The sequence below is a fragment of the Aristolochia californica genome, unplaced genomic scaffold, assembly GCF_029961685.1.
Source record: "Aristolochia californica isolate CCGP_79_NKW_82.1479 unplaced genomic scaffold, dmAriCali1.0.hap1 SCAF_12, whole genome shotgun sequence".
Classification (NCBI taxonomy): domain Eukaryota; kingdom Viridiplantae; phylum Streptophyta; class Magnoliopsida; order Piperales; family Aristolochiaceae; genus Aristolochia; species Aristolochia californica.
This window is the reverse complement of record NW_027181793.1, coordinates 24474332-24491447: the sequence shown is the minus strand read 5'-3', so window position 1 is coordinate 24491447 and position 17116 is coordinate 24474332. Positions and strand designations below refer to the sequence as shown.

Here is a 17116-nt window from a genome sequence, read left to right as displayed (position 1 = left end):
CAGGCTCGAGCTTTCTGCAAAGAGCAACACGATTACGCAATAAAAAAACCGGCCGCCGCCCGACCACCTCTCCACCCTCCCACGTAACCTATGAGTTATTACCTATTGATCTTGGTTTCTTGGAAAATTTTCAATTCGCCACCCAAATCCAGAAACCTTTGATCTCGAGTCTACGCTATCTGTCAATGTAGCCGCTTCTCTCTTTGCTACAGGTACCCGCTTCGTTGAACCTTCCTATATATGTATAAAGAGAATGGGTCGGAGACTGGAGAGATTCCTTAATGGCGGCAATTCATTCGTAATGATTTGTTCGGCGAACTTGTCATGGAACTGGGCAGCCTTGAAAGAACAAACGTAGAATGAAGCCGGAATTTGATCAAACACCTTTCCTCTCTCCTGTTCAGTCGTTAAATGACAGAAGAAGCATCGAATCCATTTTATAATGTCCCCTTTTTTTTTATTTGAAATATGATCTGGCTTTCTTTGTGTGCTTGACTTTTGCTGCCGGAAATATTTGTGACAAGCTTGATACAGTTGTTGAAAATGTATGTCACATGTGGGCTGCGATGAAAATTCTGGCAGAAAATTCTCCAGTTGACCAAGAAATTTTAGTATTTATGCAATTTTTGAAGATGAATTCTTTTCTTAATTCTCCTCGACTCTTCTTTCCCTTATTTTTTTATTATTTATAAAAAAAATTATTTTTTCTATTGTTTCCTATGGCAATACAAAAGCAAGAAAATCGATCAAAAGAATTTTTTCTAATAAAAAATTTTAAATAAGAAAATATTTTTTCCTTCGTTGTATTTTCCAATGGCAATACAAACAATCCAAAAAACGTAGCTATCTTGAACTTGTTTCTGCAGGCTAGTCAAGGTCAAGACCTCCAACTCCAGCCGGTGGGCCAAGGCTACAACGAGCTGTGTTATGCGTCTGAATTGCATCCTTTATTTTCTGAAACTGCAGAGCAATTTGAGAATGAGAATTGAAAAATAACAATGATATATGAGAATCGAACACAATATCGTTCTCTAGTGCAAGTCCCCCTGAAAGGCAGAAGCTACCAGCCACAAAATTATGTAATGCTAAAACAAAAGCACATGAATGAAGTCATTGAAGAACTGAACAGGCTTAACAAGGCACATAATGGGTAATTATGGATTTCTCCAGCTGCTGATCAGAGAACTCCATACATACATGTTTAACTTGAAATCCATCTGGAAAGGGTTCCAGATAAGAACTTCTAAGTTCATTGATGCATAAGAATCAATGCCCACAAAGTCGAGTGATTTTCATGGAGAACCAGAGAAGCAACATTGAGCGACAGGAAATGTAGATACTTCTGCACCCCATCAAGTAACTTCTGAGAAAAGAACATCTTTATGGATTTCCTTTTTCTTTTCAGGCTGTTTGGAGTATTTAAAACTTCCAAGTAGTTTTCAGAAGCACATTTTGATTGAATTGAGTGCAACGCCATTGAAGTAGTCTATCCTTAAACTGGACTATTTACAGTAAAGCTCACGAGCTATAGATGCCTAGTCCTGTCACACAGTTAAAACTTTCGATCTTCCGTGGTATCCAGACTGATCAAGGTCTGTTTCCATAGAACTAAGTCAGTCCCCAACTGTTCCCAAAAGGATTGATTAAGAAAATACAAAGGATCAATATCAAGTGCAGTAAATCTGACACACTAATACGGTATAACTTATAGTCAATTTCATAGCTGAAAGTCTACAGAACTTAAAAGTTAGGAGTGTTTTTGTTTAAAAATAAGCAATATTTTCTAATACGATTCGTCCTATTAGATTCATGAAGGAGATTTGGATGTCCTTTTTTGCGTTTTGGAAAAGAGCAAGGTTATTCTGCAGTTTTCAGACATTTCTCTACTTAATGACTTTTGCTTTCCCATGAGTTTCAACTTGATTGCTATACAATCAATTCTAGACCCACCTAAAACTGATATCTCCTTGAAGTCGCTCACTTAACCGAGAGAAGGAATGTTGCAATATCTTAATGCAATTAAATATAGGACTTTTTTTCTGATTGATATTTACTTACTCTTTCAACATAAGCCCCTTTCACTGGGCATTCCCCATTCCCCCCAAAAAATGCAGGTGGGAATTAAAATCAGAACTACAAGGAGTCAAGAGGGGGGGGGACAGGGGGGAGTTAGAGAGAGGTACCTTTGCAAGTGAACATGAAAAAGATTCTACTTGTCCATCAGCCCCACGATAGAAATGGAAATATGGCAGTACTCTCACATTCAACCTCTTGCACATTGGCTTGTTTTCATCAAAATTCACTTTTAAGAAAGAAATTTCAGGGTGCTCTTCAGCAGTCTTGCATAGCTGGAACACAAAAAAAGAATAAAAATATCCAGAAACGTTTATACTGAAGAATATCTCGATAAAAACAGCAGTTTCATTGATGTCTTCCAAGTCTTTGCAAGATGTCAAAGCACACACGAGTACTTTTTCTCTCTTAATCAGTTTTGCAATCACAAACTATAACAACAGATAGGACTCAAGTTATTTAAGCTTATTCTCTTTCATTTGCTCCTAATCACTGATGAGAGAAGGAATACGATTTTCAGATATGATACTTGAACAACCCTCACTAAAAATAAACAAATAAAAGAAGACAAAATATAATCAAACTTCTAAAAAATAAAATACATGCTTCACTTCTCCAATAAAAATTGACTATGTTGTACATATATGTACAAATTGTAGTAATAAAACATAAATGAATGATTATAGAAAAATTCCAGGAAGAAAAGTTCCTACAAGATAAATAGAAATTTAAGAAACAAAAAGAATTATTATAATAAAAATTATCATAAGGAAAACATAAAATCCTTGTTATCTGTTGTCTTTTACTGACAGATTCTTTGTCCTCAAACCATCTGTTAATGATTATTACATGGCTTGGGCTTTGGCTCAATGGTCACATGGGACTCCAGTGTGAGGTCTTGAGTTCAAGTCTAACCAAGGGCTAAGGAGGGTCTTTGCGTGTGTAAACAATATTAAAAGAAAACAAACAGATTACAACGTTTCTAATCTTCTTGTTCTTTACTTCACAGTTCATAGACCTAAAATAAGCATTTCAATCGAAATACATAGACCTGAAATAAGCATTTCCATTGAAATACAGATTCTCATATTACTCAAAGCTGCCATGCTCATTGCTCAGCAGTTCACATGTTGTTGACAGTAGCACCGGTGGTTTTGCTCACCAATCAGTTCAAAATATGAGCCACACAAGTTACCAACTTATATTTTCTACAGAAAATATAGTTGAATTATGAGCTGGAAATACTCCTATGTATTGGACGATAAAAGTGTGATTAATATTGGATGATATATCCTTCTATCTCCTTTGTCGCTTGGTTTCTAATGAAATTTCCATCATTAAAAGAAAAAATATTACAGTTTCAGTCAGGTGCTAGCTTATATTTGTCAAGCACAGAGACAGATTAGCAGTTTCAGCATTTCTTTGCTTATGCACAAAATTTCCAATATCTGATGACTTAATACTGGTTGGAAAAATGCCTATCCTTGTACTTGCAGATTCCATCTTGGTGATTTTTTTTCTCCATTTCCCTCATTCAAACAGAAAAAGTTGTTCCATTCCCGTTCAAAAAAAAAAGTTAGCATGGATGTTCATAACCAAACATGCATGCAATAAAAGTAAAAGTCAGCACTAGACAGGGCACCTTTCGAAACAATGCTCGGCAGGATCCACACCAAGTTCCATAAAATTCAACTATAACGAGCCTATCTCCAGCTTCACTCAATGCAGAAACAAATTCTTCTGTTGAATGGATGTCAATCATATTAGGAGCATTTTTCTCCCACCATTTTGGCCCTCCCTCATTTTCTACAACAGTGGCATGCACCTGAAATGGGTGGAAACAATATTGATCACAAGAAACATACAAAAGACGTAAAGACAACTTCACATGGTAGAAAAAAAAGCATAGTCAATAAAGAGAAATGCTGTGGTTTCTAATGATAAGTACATAGAATAAGTTAGGAGAAATTTAATTGCTTAGACAATATTCATCTAGTGGAGTTCTTTTTTTTTTCAATAAGAACTTAGAAGAGTTCTTAAAGTCCTATAATGTAATTTCGGCACCATAAATTGAACGCTAACTCTGATGCGCAAGAAATATGTCAAATAGTTTTTTTTTTTTTTTCCATCAAACTACGGGGAATTCATCTAGACAGAGGATCCAGTAAGGATGGAGACTTATCTGGATAGACAGGCCCCATCAGATCGTTACTGTTTTCAGCCAGGCTACACTGCCACAGCACCCCAGATGCTAATTTCTGACGTAAAGTAAGAGCACTAAGTTTTTAACCAGTAAGCAAACATACACAAAGTAAACCATTGAACCACCCAGAAGAGTATAATAAAAAATAATAAAAAAGCGAAAACACGGATCAGCTGAGCAACGTGGTTGGCTTCCTTATTGACATACCTTAAAAGAAGACGGTCTCTTGCGGTCCCTAAAAATAACTGCAGAAGCAACATCTGCAACCGAAATTTTTTTCCCATATGGGTTTTGCTTTGGAGGGAGAGACAATTGCGCAAAAGCAGGAGACGATTGAAAGGGAAACAAGAGAGGAGAAGGGAAAAGAGAGTGCTGAGATAACCTTAGAACATCCGCCATTAATGGATGGAGAAAGAGAGACAAAATAGTTCTGCTTCAACTCAAGAGGCGGCCCTCTTCCCCATCAATTCAAAACACTGCACTCTTTCTCTCCCCTCTTTTCTCTGTTCTCTTCTGTCTTCTGTCTTCTATCTTCTATCTTCTCCGAGGGAGAACCTGCGGGAATAATGTGAACAGCGTACTTCCTCCTCTTTGGTAGTTAAAATTTTACTTACTGGGTTTGCCGTTTGCTCACCACTCGCTCTGCTTCGTGATCGCTACTTGCAAAAGTGTTCAGAAATTAACTATTAAGAAATCGACCGGACCGGCTCAAAGCCGTCGATCCGAACCGGAATCAACTCTTTATTTAAATTTTATTATGTTAATTACCAAACAGCACATAACGACCTCTTGCCAATAGGTCGGATCCCATCTGAAGCATAAACGGTATTCGGAGATCCGATTCCGGTAATATTAGATTGTCTAGAGTAAATTTTGAGGAAGTACCGTTTAGCAGAGTTCGGACTCCGGACTATTGGGTGGGTCTTATCGTGCGAGTAGGCCCCAATCTTGGAATTTATAAATATTTCATACACTTTGGGGCGTTGGTGGGCTATCGATCCATGGTTTCAATTGTACCAGTCGCTATGGCCAATCCATAGAGAAAAACCGATACAGCACTCCACTAAAACTGATCTAGAAAGAAGAATTCTCTTCTTCAGGCGTTTGAGAGAACAAGTAGGAACTCAAAATATAATACCGACTATGAGCAGCTGTAGCCACACACAAGAAGAAGAAAACGGGGATAAGAGGTAAGGGCGTTACTGTCTGATAGAGAAGAGCTCAACTCTAGCTCCATCTATAGCTTCTCTGGTTCCATCCAGATTTAAATCTTATTCCCAGTCTTTGGCAAAATTTCTTTATCAATTCAGTGATCTTAAAAAGCGAATAGAAATTTTTCTAGCAATCTGAACCACCGAGAAGAGCAGCATCAGTCCTGACTAAGAAAAAGCTCAAGATGGCAAGATCTCTTCCGTTCACAAATCGGCATCTAGTGCAGAATAGTGTACATATAGTCATAGGCATCCTCAATACATAGAAATGCACCTTGATTTACTGTTACCTAAACATAAGATACTTCCATTACAGTTGAGAGACAGCTTTGATAAACCATATCAAGCAACGAAGGCCTCAAATCTAATGCATACCATCAAATACCCCATATTGTTAACCACAAAGCTCGCAGAGCGAATGCTGCAACTGTGCTCTGCTGGACCCGATTAAGGTGGTTATTGACGGCCCCTTCTCGTAGAGTATGTCAATGAACCGGTAATCATCTGCAGTATAATTTCAACCAGTACAGTTTCCTCCTCATGCTACCTTTCGCGCTTCGAAAAATCCATGCATACTTCAGACCCAGTAATAGTATAAGAAAAGATGGGCTTAAGACTACAGAAAATAAACAGATTCCCCGGAAATCATGAGATTTCATTTACAGAACCTAGAAGCTTCAGGTTAGTTTGATAGATGACTCACAATCTGATTTGGAGCAACTAAAGAGCCCGAGCCTGATGAGTAACACCCATGGTATCCGACCAATTCATATTTCTAAGAGTAACAAAGATGTTAAATAACTGAGATTTCTACAATAAATGGGATCTTCATCCACGGTGCTAATTCAGCAGAAAAAAGAGCCATGCAGCGAAGGGCACCTTTTTGCTATGACTTACGGGCAAGATGATCCTGATCATCCTCTGCAAATTTGGTGGCATCCACAAACAAAAACTACTCAAAACTATCTGTCTGCTCCGCCAAACATGCCATTCATCAGATCCTTGGAACCCATTTGTTTCATCAAGTTTTGTAGGCCCCCCATACCCCCTATTTGCTTCAGCATCTGAGGAGGGAGGACTTTACTCATGTGCTGTGCATTCATGTTTCGAGACAAAGCACTCATCTCACCCTTCTTAGGAATCTTCAGTCCCTTCATCTTACTCCATACCTTAGCAAGGCGTTTATACTCTTCCAACATCTCCTCTACTTCCCTAACAGGACGACCAGAACCTCTAGCAATTCTCAGGATGCGAGATTCATTCATAAGCTTCGGATTTGAGCTATCCAATTCTGCCATTCAGAAAAATCATATCAGAAATAATTTTGATGAATCAATGAGCGAAAAAGAACAGGGGAACAAAAAAACCAGATGTCCAAAAAAGAAAAACTGTCAATCAGTAATTAGCTCAATTTCAAGAACATAAAAAACCAAAAGCCAGATGAAGTCTTATCCTTGCACTAGGGTAGAGAAACAGTAGCAACGATGCTCTAATTATATAATTGGTCTTCTGGAAACTAATACTTGTTAAGCTATCCTTTTTTTGGGTAAAAAAACAACTTATAAGGTAACGACAACAAAGAATGGAGACAGACACATCAAGCCACATCTGGTATCCCTTGATGTGAGATTTCTAGTGGAAGCAACCAATTGAGAAGCTGTAACCATTCTCATTAAAATTACCAACAGAGAAGCTATAGTTGATCTGTTTGCTGATTATATAGTAACGCTACCACACTCATGCTCACAGATAAGAAGGAAAACAATAACAAAGCAAAGTAAATTGTACGTGTATCTAGAAATACCTTCATTTGTCATAGAATCCATTATAGTCATGAAACGCTTGATCCTTGCTTGACTTTCCTTTTCACGGCCCTTTGGCATCAGTTCTGCACTAAATCCAGGTATCATAGAGAAAACCTACTCAGCAACAAAATCAAATTGTCAAGTTGAGATAATAGGCTCAGCCTTCACAGGAAAAATCTCACAAATTAAAGGAGTTAATATTCATTGTTATAGTAACAGATAGAGGAAGGCCATCCAGACCATAACCATCAGGAGAGCAAAATTGACTACTGTACTTTTTTTTCTTAAATGTTAATCACACATGCACACACAGCCCTACTCCCCTGGTGAGACTTGAACTCAAAACTTTACACTTGAAACCCACCCATGTAACTATTGAGCCAAAAGCCCAAAGTTTACTGCACATGTTACCTAAAAAAAAAAAAGAGTCGAGTAAAAAAAGTAAACTTTTTAAAAATTTTAAGTGGGATCATACTTATACTAAAATCCTCTTTTATGTTAATTCTAAATTGACTTTTTTTCCTTGTCATTTATTTGGTGTTTGTAAAATCTCCATCTTTTCACAATAGCTTTGGCAATCCTAGCATACCTCATTTGATCCATCTTAGAGCTCTTCAATGTGTTTGAAGTCTAAGATATATCTCAATCTTCTATCTTAAACTTTTTTTTGCCCACCTATTCATGAGCCTCTTATTCATTTTTCTCACTTTATTGACTATGTTTGTGTCAGTTGATTTTTTTAATTTTTTTAGAAAGGCGAGATTTTTATTCTGTCAATTTTTATTTTTATTTTTTTGAGAAAAGCAAGATTTTTATCATGTCAATTGATGGTCTAGTAGTAAAAAAAGCAAAAAATGACAGATATTAGAGTCATGAAGAACGAAAAGAAGAAGATTGACCCAATACAAAATCATGATTATTACCAGAGCCTCATCACAACTGTGTCAGACTCGGAGACAATAATCTACCTACCATTCACTAACTCCACTACCAATCCTTTCCTCAAAGCTTCCGTCCAGGTCATTGCTTTAGCCTATACTTCTGGTGGGCATATCAAAAGTTATCAACAGAATTCTTCTTAGCAATGCACTATTTCGCCTTCAATAGAACACCGCAAACTACTCTTTTTTGTTTTGTTTTGCGGCACTCCTCCCAAGCGTTCTATAATAAGTTCAGTTTTTAGTTTGCCATTCCTAGTTTTTCCAAAAAGAGTAGGAAAATGATAGATTAGAATCGAGGAAAAGCATCCATATAGTAAACCTAAATGGGACAGCAATCAAATGATGTCTTCAAAAAGCAACGTTTCCAATAAGATGCTTCACCTTCATAGAAATAAATAAATTAATTAAAATGATTATTTGAAAAAATAAAAAAGGCATGAATGGTAATAAAGCAGGATGAATTTTTTTTTAACAAAATAAGGCAGGATGGATTTGTGGATAACCCACTTAGAGATCCTAATTTCTCAAGGAAAAACTAGCATAGATGATCTGATTTTTGGCTGGACCTGATACCAAGAAAGTTTTCTATACCAAAAGTCTAACTGACCAACTTGAAGGATAACTTCTTCTAGGATGAAAAAAATCTCTTATATGAAATGACTGGAATAACATGACACATAAAAACAAACCTCTCCTCCCTTGTGAAATATACAAAAATACATGACTGTGCTGAAACCTCATCAAGACACCTATTACTTAAAAAGAGGACTTGCAACACAACAAAGTAAGCTATGAGAAGGATTAGGACATGTTTCCAAACAAGTAACTCTTTCAGTAACTCCTGGACTTTTTTTCTCAATTTTCTAACTAAATTTCTAATTATAAGTTACTTTTAAATATAGTTAATCATACATAATTTTTTTTCAAAGCTGATCACACTTTATTTCCTAATACATTTTGAAATTTCCCCTGTTGACTGCTAATTTTATAGAAAAAAAATTCTGGAGAACACAAATTAAACTGCTCCATGATAGTGATATCTACTTTAATAAATCATAAGGACATTTCCTGACAGGCAAAGGGTAGATTGAGATCTCTAAAGGACAAACATAGGTCAAGTGCAGATTGTGTCAAAATCTGTTAACCTATAACGGGTGTCACACAACCCTTTTTTTTTTCCTCACTGCTAAAAGAACAAAGTACTTTTAAGAAAATAAACACCTGACAAGTTGAATTGGTGTTTCTTCCAAAACAGTTGAATTGGTGGGTCTTTTTCTGCTTAAAGCTCAAATAAATCCTTATGACTACTACTTGTTTGAACATTGAAAAATGCTTTTGACCAAATACTGTGCAGAGAAATTGCTCACAAATTATTCCAAAAATCACGCAAATATGTCAAAACAAGATTGACACTAGATTCACAGATTTTATTGAGCTACTCAGTAACACTTATTTAAGTCATATTAAATTCCAACCAGTCAACCCTATACACGAGTAACTTGGTTTCCAATGAACCAAATAAAACTCACAAATACCTGAGTCTAAGAGAGTTGTGAACAGTAACCAATAAAATAATTAGAATAAATTACCTGCCCAATAGGACCCATTTTTAGTATGTTCTGGAATTGCTCATACATTATGCGCAAGGTGAAATTCCCTTCAGTAAGTTTCTGTAGCAGTTCTGGCTGTTGATCCATTGGCACAACTTCATGAATTTTGTCCATAAAACCAGACCAGTCACCCATACCTAGTTTTAAGGTTTAAGACAGAAAAAATGATACTTAATTAAGGAAAGTACAGAATTATGCTGGATGTTCATAATGAAGTTACAGCAAAAAAAATAATAATAATAAACATATGCAGCTCACCTAGAAGCCGGCTGACAAAAGGTTTGACATCAAAAACTTCAAACTCATCCATATGTTCTCCAGTTCCAATAAATATGACAGGACTCTTTGTCGCAGCAACACTGCAGGGATAAAGAGTTGCTTTTATGATAAAGAACTAAGATAAGTTGGTATGAGTTTTAAAAAAAAACACAGAGAACCAAATACATATGGATGATAACACTTACGCACTCAGAGCACCACCACCTTTTGCATGGCCATCCATTTTAGTAACAATCACTGCTCCAACTGCAACACTATGCTTAAACGCTTGGGCTTGGTCGAAGGCAGCTTGACCTATACTACTATCCATAACAAATATCACAAGATCGGGTTTCTGGAAAAACAACGAAACAGACAATTACTAAATGCATTTTTGGTCCATAGGTGAAGAAGAGAGGCAATAATGAGATGCCTACTGTGGCTTCAGACACTTGGCGCATTTCCTCAAAGAGAGCAGCCTCCTGTTTGTGGCGCCCACTTGTATCAACAATAATAAGATCACAGTTTTCCTTTTTGAACCTCTCAACTCCTTCAGCTGCAATTTTTACAGGATCTGACTCCATGTAGCTGTCAAACAAAGCAAAGTAATCATTATTTGTGATCAGCAAAGGAAGATATTAATTATCATCATAACCGTCTTCACTTGGTAATAGAATCATGGAGCAAACACTATGCTCCAACCTCTACTAGCTAGGAGAAGTTTATATTCCTTTGTGATTATTGCCATCAATTAAGTGTTATCAATGTACCAATAAAATGTAAAAGTATGAGTGGCAATAGCCTTTAAAGTACATCCAAGTCTTAATTCGATGCAACACTTTCATTGGTACCATGAATTCTGGTACTAAATAAAATTGAGACCTTCTAGATTCGTTTGGTAATCCCGGGATTGCCGGATTCGGGGGAGTTATCACTGACTCTTTTGGTAATCAGTTGTTTCCCTATGCAGGCCCCTTGGGGATTTCGGATTCGATGACTGGTGAGCTTCGTGGTCTCCTTAACGGGCTTTGCGTTTTCAATGACAACTACGAGGGCCTTCTTCACACTAAAGGAGGTGGTGATTGGTTGGTGTGATCGTCCCTCCCTCAGTGGCACCACTGGGATGTTTTCTTTGAGATTATGGATATTACTTCACATTTTAGCTGTATTTGGACTCACATTCCAAGATCTGCAAATTCGGCCGTTGATGTACTCGATAAGCAGAAAGCAACCCTCCAATCCCTTGTTGTTAGGGGTTTGCTCCCTTGATTTTGTATTATGGTTCCTTCGTTAATAATATCATCCTTTCTCAAAAATAATTATTGTAGGATCCATGTAAATATTATAGTTTTTTCCTCGAAAAGTTGAAGGCTTTAATGAACAGCAAATATAAAGGGGAGGGAGAGGGGAATACAAGAGGAAGAGAGTTATTGACTGCAATTTGCGGACAATTAGATACGGCATCAGATAACTTCCCTCAAAAGTGGTCCCAAGCAGACAACAAGGGAGCTGCAAATATCAACAATTTCCTCGATTACACGCTCAAATCTCCGAGAGGGATTAGAGCAACCTTTCATTAAGCTGGCAGAAACTCCTTTAATAACAAAGGGGGAGTGGAAATTTTGGCCCCATGAAGAAGAACCTCAATCCCAGCCTTGGGAAAATCACAGTTTCCGGCTGGACCAGCACCTGAATGATCAAGTATAACCTTGCAATCCCAGCAGTCCCCAGGTTTCCAAAGAGCTCATCAAAATTCAACTTGAGCCAGTCAGCTAAAGGAGTCCCCAGGGGAAAGAGCTGGAAGAAGACGATCCCTGAAGTTGACAATGAGATTCCAAAAAATATGGATGATGGAAGTAGGAATTGGCTGAAAGGTATCAAACCCATGTATAACTTTCTTCCCTCGTCATGTAAAAGGGAGGAAGTCAATTTTTCAGTTACACGAATCCAGTGGCTGAAGGTTGGCAGAGCCTGCTGGTCCGTGGTCTTCTATCCGACCTCGACCATGCTTGCTCTTGCTCCCCTCTCTCATGGGAAGAATTTAGTTACTCCATCAGAACTTTCAATTCAATTACATTAACTGTACTGCCACTCTAGTCTCTAGAGGATGAACAGTATAGTCATCAGTTGATTCAGCTCAAAGCAAAAGCACTCTTCCAAATTCATAAAACAAACCAAAACAAAACCACTCATATAAGCGTTTTGAGATTATTACCTTCCATAAAAGGGAATCTTGGCTTTAGTAGCATTCTGCTTCAACTGATCAAAAGCACCGGCTCTGAATGTATCCGCACAGACTAAAGCCGGTTTCCATCCCTTTTTCTGATGATAGTAAGCATACTTTGTGCAAGTTGTTGTCTTTCCCGAACCTAAGTTTTAGAGGCAGGAAAAGTTACACAAGAAAATGAGGAAAGGAAAGACAAAGTCTAGAACTCATACAGAACAAATAATCTACTTCCTCATGGAACCCAAAAAAGAGATAAGATCATTTGAACAATGAAGAAAAAGTCAACATGACTACCGACAGAACAGAAAAAGTTTAAGTTCAGAGACAAGAGATAACCCACATCAGGAAAGACCATCTGTCCATTACATGAACTCTACATTCTAACCTATGGCCCAAAACAGAGACAAGATTACTGAATGATAGCATACCCTGTAAACCAACAAACATGACAATACTCGTCTTCCCTTTCTTTGGTGTGAATGAAGGCTTTCCAGGATCCAGCATTTTGCAAAGTTCATTGAATATTGCCTGAAGAAAAACAGAATAATGTAAAGATGTAAAGAAGACAATGATATGAAAAATAGCAGGTAAACTGTGTCAAACTAACCAAATACATGCTTGACATTGAAAAAAACTAAAGACGAAACAATTTATATTGCAATGATTTGCATGGCAATAAAGCATTTATTAACTGCATGAAATACTCCATAGAAACATATGAAGGCAAAAGTTTCGTATTAGTAATAAAATTTGCAACTTAACAAATACTAGATATGTAGTAGAAGTTCATTTGCTTCGATTCTCTCCTAATTTTACAGAGTTCAGACTTCCATAGCCTTGTGAGGCTAATAGGGAATATGTTTTAATCATTCAAATAAAAAGAGGGAATATGTTTAATCTTCACAATAAAGGACATTTGGCTCACCACCCTTTACAAAACTCCACTAAAAACTAAAATATTGGACTCTAAACAAATATAAGATGGTAAAAGATTTTAAATACAAAGGTAACCTCAAGCAGCACTTAGTGCCCAATTTGAATTGAGCATGAATATGGCAGTTTTTTTAGTCGTATGGTAGGGACAGGTCTTATACCTGTCGTGCCAGGGAAGAAGAGCTGATGATAAGGAACAATGCTTAAATATTTCTGTGTGATTTTTAACATGCTTTCATTGTTTTAAAAGAATAAAATTAATTTACCTACTAATTACCTATGCATGCAGCTACCAGACAGATAATGGGTAATGAAGGAATAAAGTAATAAGCATTCACCACATTTTTTTTTCTTTTGAAATGAACCATAAGCAATAGGATGGATCAATTAAATTACATACAGAAAAGGACAAATCCTTACTCATATCCATTTACATTTTAGACCTTCGATATGACTTCAACTACGTCAAACTAAAGCCAAATGGCATTCTACCACAGGCTTCCACCAAAAATTCGCCACCATGAGATGGCAACTTCTTAACTCCACCATTTAAAAATCCCATAAGGTCAATTTTCCAGTGAGTTTCTCTATATGGGCCTCGAAGAGAAAAGTTCTCTTTTAAAATTATTAGGTTTCCTCTCTGCCCATTGTCCCAAAGGTTTCGGTAAAGCTCTTCATGCATGATTCTCCAAGATCCACACAAAACCATTGACTCAGTAAAAAAACTTCAAAGAGACTGAAGGAAACACATAAAATGTTGAGCCTCTGAAGAAAGCAGCCCGTATTTGGACATCCACTTGCAATGAATCAAAGCATCACAAATGAAGTCTGTTGGGGTACATATGTGTGTACTTAATGGGATTTGGTGATCCATTAGATATTAGAGAAGACATCAGCCGCAACATCATAGTTGATGTACATCACTGAGCAAAGGTGAGAACAATGGTGGAAAATGCATTTCAAATAAAACCACAAGACAGGAAGCCAGGGGCAATCCGGCAGAAAAGGATTGCAAAGGTTGGGACTAAGAGACAACCATTCACAGAAATAAACCAGAAAATGCAGTCACGGTCACACCCTCCAATGAATCTCCATCTGCTGACTTTTTTTTTCAGATGGTGATAGAAAGAGTATATTAAGAAACAAGCTCCCAACAGAAAGTGTTAAACCAGACATCTTTTGACAAGGTTTACAAGTTATTAGTCTTCTACTCCAAAAGATCTCTCAGAAATTGTTTGTGGTAGACTTCGTAGGTTTCTTGGATGTGCAGATAAGAGACATCCTGAACTCTTAATAGGTTCTTCTAGATAGTTGCAAATGAGAGAAGCTTTGGGAATATGTTAAATCCATCTGCAGCCAAGCCATGTGATCTACAGCAACAGAACCTGAACCCCTGCCTTGTGCTCTTGGTTTGATTTTTTTTTTTTTTTTTTTTTTTTAATGTTGATTACACATGCATCCTCCAAGACCTTATACTGGAAACCTCCCATGTGACCATTGAGTCAAAGGCCCAATCCATGATCTGGATTTGAATGTAAAAAGATAATCAACCTTGATGGTTATGGTTAGCGTCATTGCTCAAGTAATGTAATGTCATGCAGGTTGGCTTCATTCTAGGGCCATCTAGGAGCATGCAGTTTGGCTGCTTAATTCAAAATGAATATGGTTTCCTGCCTTCGTCATGAGTTCTAGCTAATCTCTAACATGCCTGGCTGTACTTTAGCAAATCTCTTATTCCATAGAGGGTATCATTATTTTGGTTAAAGACAAGAATAAGGATCTATAAAACCAATACCAATTTGAAATGACCGTATCATTTATCAATCAGGACCATAACATAAAACGATCTAATTACTTACGCCATTTATCTGTATACAAATCCCAAACGACAATTTAAAAAATTCATAAAAATGGATAAGAAATAAACCCAAATCCGTCTGAAAGCTACCTGTTGGATGATTTTGCGCTTATTGTGGCCGGCGGCAAGGTCATCGAGATTGACAATCTTCTTAATGTTTGTCTGCATGTCACGAACCATCTTAAACTGCACATCGGCCTGTAGAAGGGCGCGGGAAATCTCATTGAGACACTCATTGAGAACCTTCTCGTCAATAACTGTGGCATTGCTCATCTGCTGAAGAGCGCGGGATATGCTCCCGCCGAGCTGTGCGAGAACCATCTTTCAGGAATTGGAGAAAATCGATCCGCAAATCAAAATTCTCTGGCCAGGTTTAGGGTTTTAAGACGAATTTCGGTATGATCTACGAGGAAGGAAGGGTAACACGGCGCGGGGATTTCTTTCCAGTCCTATGCTTCTTTGTCTATGGAAACGGGTAATCCACTCGGAGCCGAGGCGGATAGAAGGCTGACTTGCTATTACGGTAAGATCAAACCACGGGGACGACAGCACGGAAAGCCTTGACGTAAACGGGTCTAATAACGAAGGCGGGAATTCCGACAAAGAGATCAAACTCTTGTACCGAGAAGGGGATCCGACTCAACTCGACCCGAATCTAATTTTATTTTGTTGACCTAGTCAATTATAAACACAAGTAATAAATGGTTAATATTCATGTGACTGCTATGTTTAATAATCGGGTTCAACTTCGGATTTGCCAGGGCCTTTCAGCCAAATGTTCGAAGTCCGCTTACAATGTCTTTGGGCTACCTCAAAGCAATAACAAAATGGTAGGCCTGGGTCCAAGCATTATGATGGGGGCCCATGAATGATACATGTATTGGATCTTACTTCCGTTCCTGACTGACAAGACCCGTCGACACCCGCTGCCGACGAAAAGTTGCTAATATAGGTAAAAGTCCCCCACACGGCTTCTGCAATTATTGGTTTGGGCCGCCCACGTGGGGGAGGGTAAAGCTGATGTTCCCACGAAAAGGACCGTCGTAGTAAACTCGTCTGATCCATGCATATACGGCTTGATCTGTCTATCGCACTCGTTAAAATGATAATTTGATTATTATTATTTTAAAAAATAATTAATAAAAAAAAGAATTTGATCCCATAAATTTAAATACCAGGATTCTCTATTTTAAATCAAAAACCAATTTTACTAAATTCAACAAATCACTTTGGAGTCATTGACCAAATTCTTGAGAATGGTTCAATCAAATCCAAATAGATCTTGTTGAGTATTATGAACCATAAGAGGAAGGGACTTGAGAAATCGTTCATATTGAAACCTAGTTTGAATAATGTTAAAGCCATCAAACTAAGATGATTAGCAGGGCAAATATGATGCATGATGATGACAATATTGGGGGATTTGGAGGTTAGGAGAGGCCTCTCAGTATCTTTTGGAATGGATAGAGCTTACAATGCTTTCATGATTGAAACTAGTTGTTTAAATAGGAAAAATGATTGTTAAATGATGGCAAATGGTTGCTTCCACTCCTTACAAAAAGATTTATGGAAGCATTAAGATAATAATAAATTTAAGCAGTTAAGCAGGAATGCAAGAACAAGTAAGCCATTGGGGTGTTGAGTCTAACGACAGGTGAAGATTTGTTAAACGAAAAAAAATTAAAAATGTATTTGGTTGGTGATCGGTCTCTTTAGGTGCCGATGAGGTCCAGTTTCTATAATCTTTACTATTTACCGGTCTGAAAGAAGCAGTAGAATTGGTGAGGGTGGTGAGGATGCTCATCAAATCAAATTCAAAGCAGTCTGTCTGTCGTCATAATCGCGGACGAGAAGTGAGATGACTTGTTAAGCTTTCCTTGTCGGATTTTTAATCCGAAAGACGAGACAAAAATCTTATACAACTCCATGGAATCCAGCGGCCCCCCACCCCACGGAGGAACTGCGATCCTTTTCACGGTAATTCCTCTCGAAACTTT

At 37.6% G+C, this 17116-nt stretch overlaps 2 protein-coding genes across 2 annotated transcripts; both read right to left on the bottom strand.

Annotated features, from left to right (window-relative positions):
• Positions 1 to 750: 750 nt before the first annotated feature.
• LOC137946101 (thioredoxin-like 2, chloroplastic) lies at positions 751 to 4894 on the bottom strand. The gene is made up of 4 exons (XM_068792283.1): positions 4484 to 4894; positions 3716 to 3898; positions 2184 to 2348; positions 751 to 960 (listed from the first exon to the last, which is right to left on the bottom strand). The coding sequence occupies exons 1-4, from the start codon at positions 4673 to 4675 to the stop codon at positions 868 to 870; spliced, it is 633 nt and encodes a 210-aa protein (XP_068648384.1). The 5' UTR covers positions 4676 to 4894; the 3' UTR covers positions 751 to 867.
• Positions 4895 to 6121: 1227 nt separating this feature from the next.
• On the bottom strand, positions 6122 to 15608 carry LOC137946121 (signal recognition particle subunit SRP54 2). The gene is made up of 9 exons (XM_068792312.1): positions 15210 to 15608; positions 12757 to 12856; positions 12317 to 12470; positions 10539 to 10689; positions 10308 to 10456; positions 10102 to 10202; positions 9823 to 9980; positions 7292 to 7406; positions 6122 to 6778 (listed from the first exon to the last, which is right to left on the bottom strand). The coding sequence occupies exons 1-9, from the start codon at positions 15438 to 15440 to the stop codon at positions 6450 to 6452; spliced, it is 1488 nt and encodes a 495-aa protein (XP_068648413.1). The 5' UTR covers positions 15441 to 15608; the 3' UTR covers positions 6122 to 6449.
• Positions 15609 to 17116: the final 1508 nt, after the last annotated feature.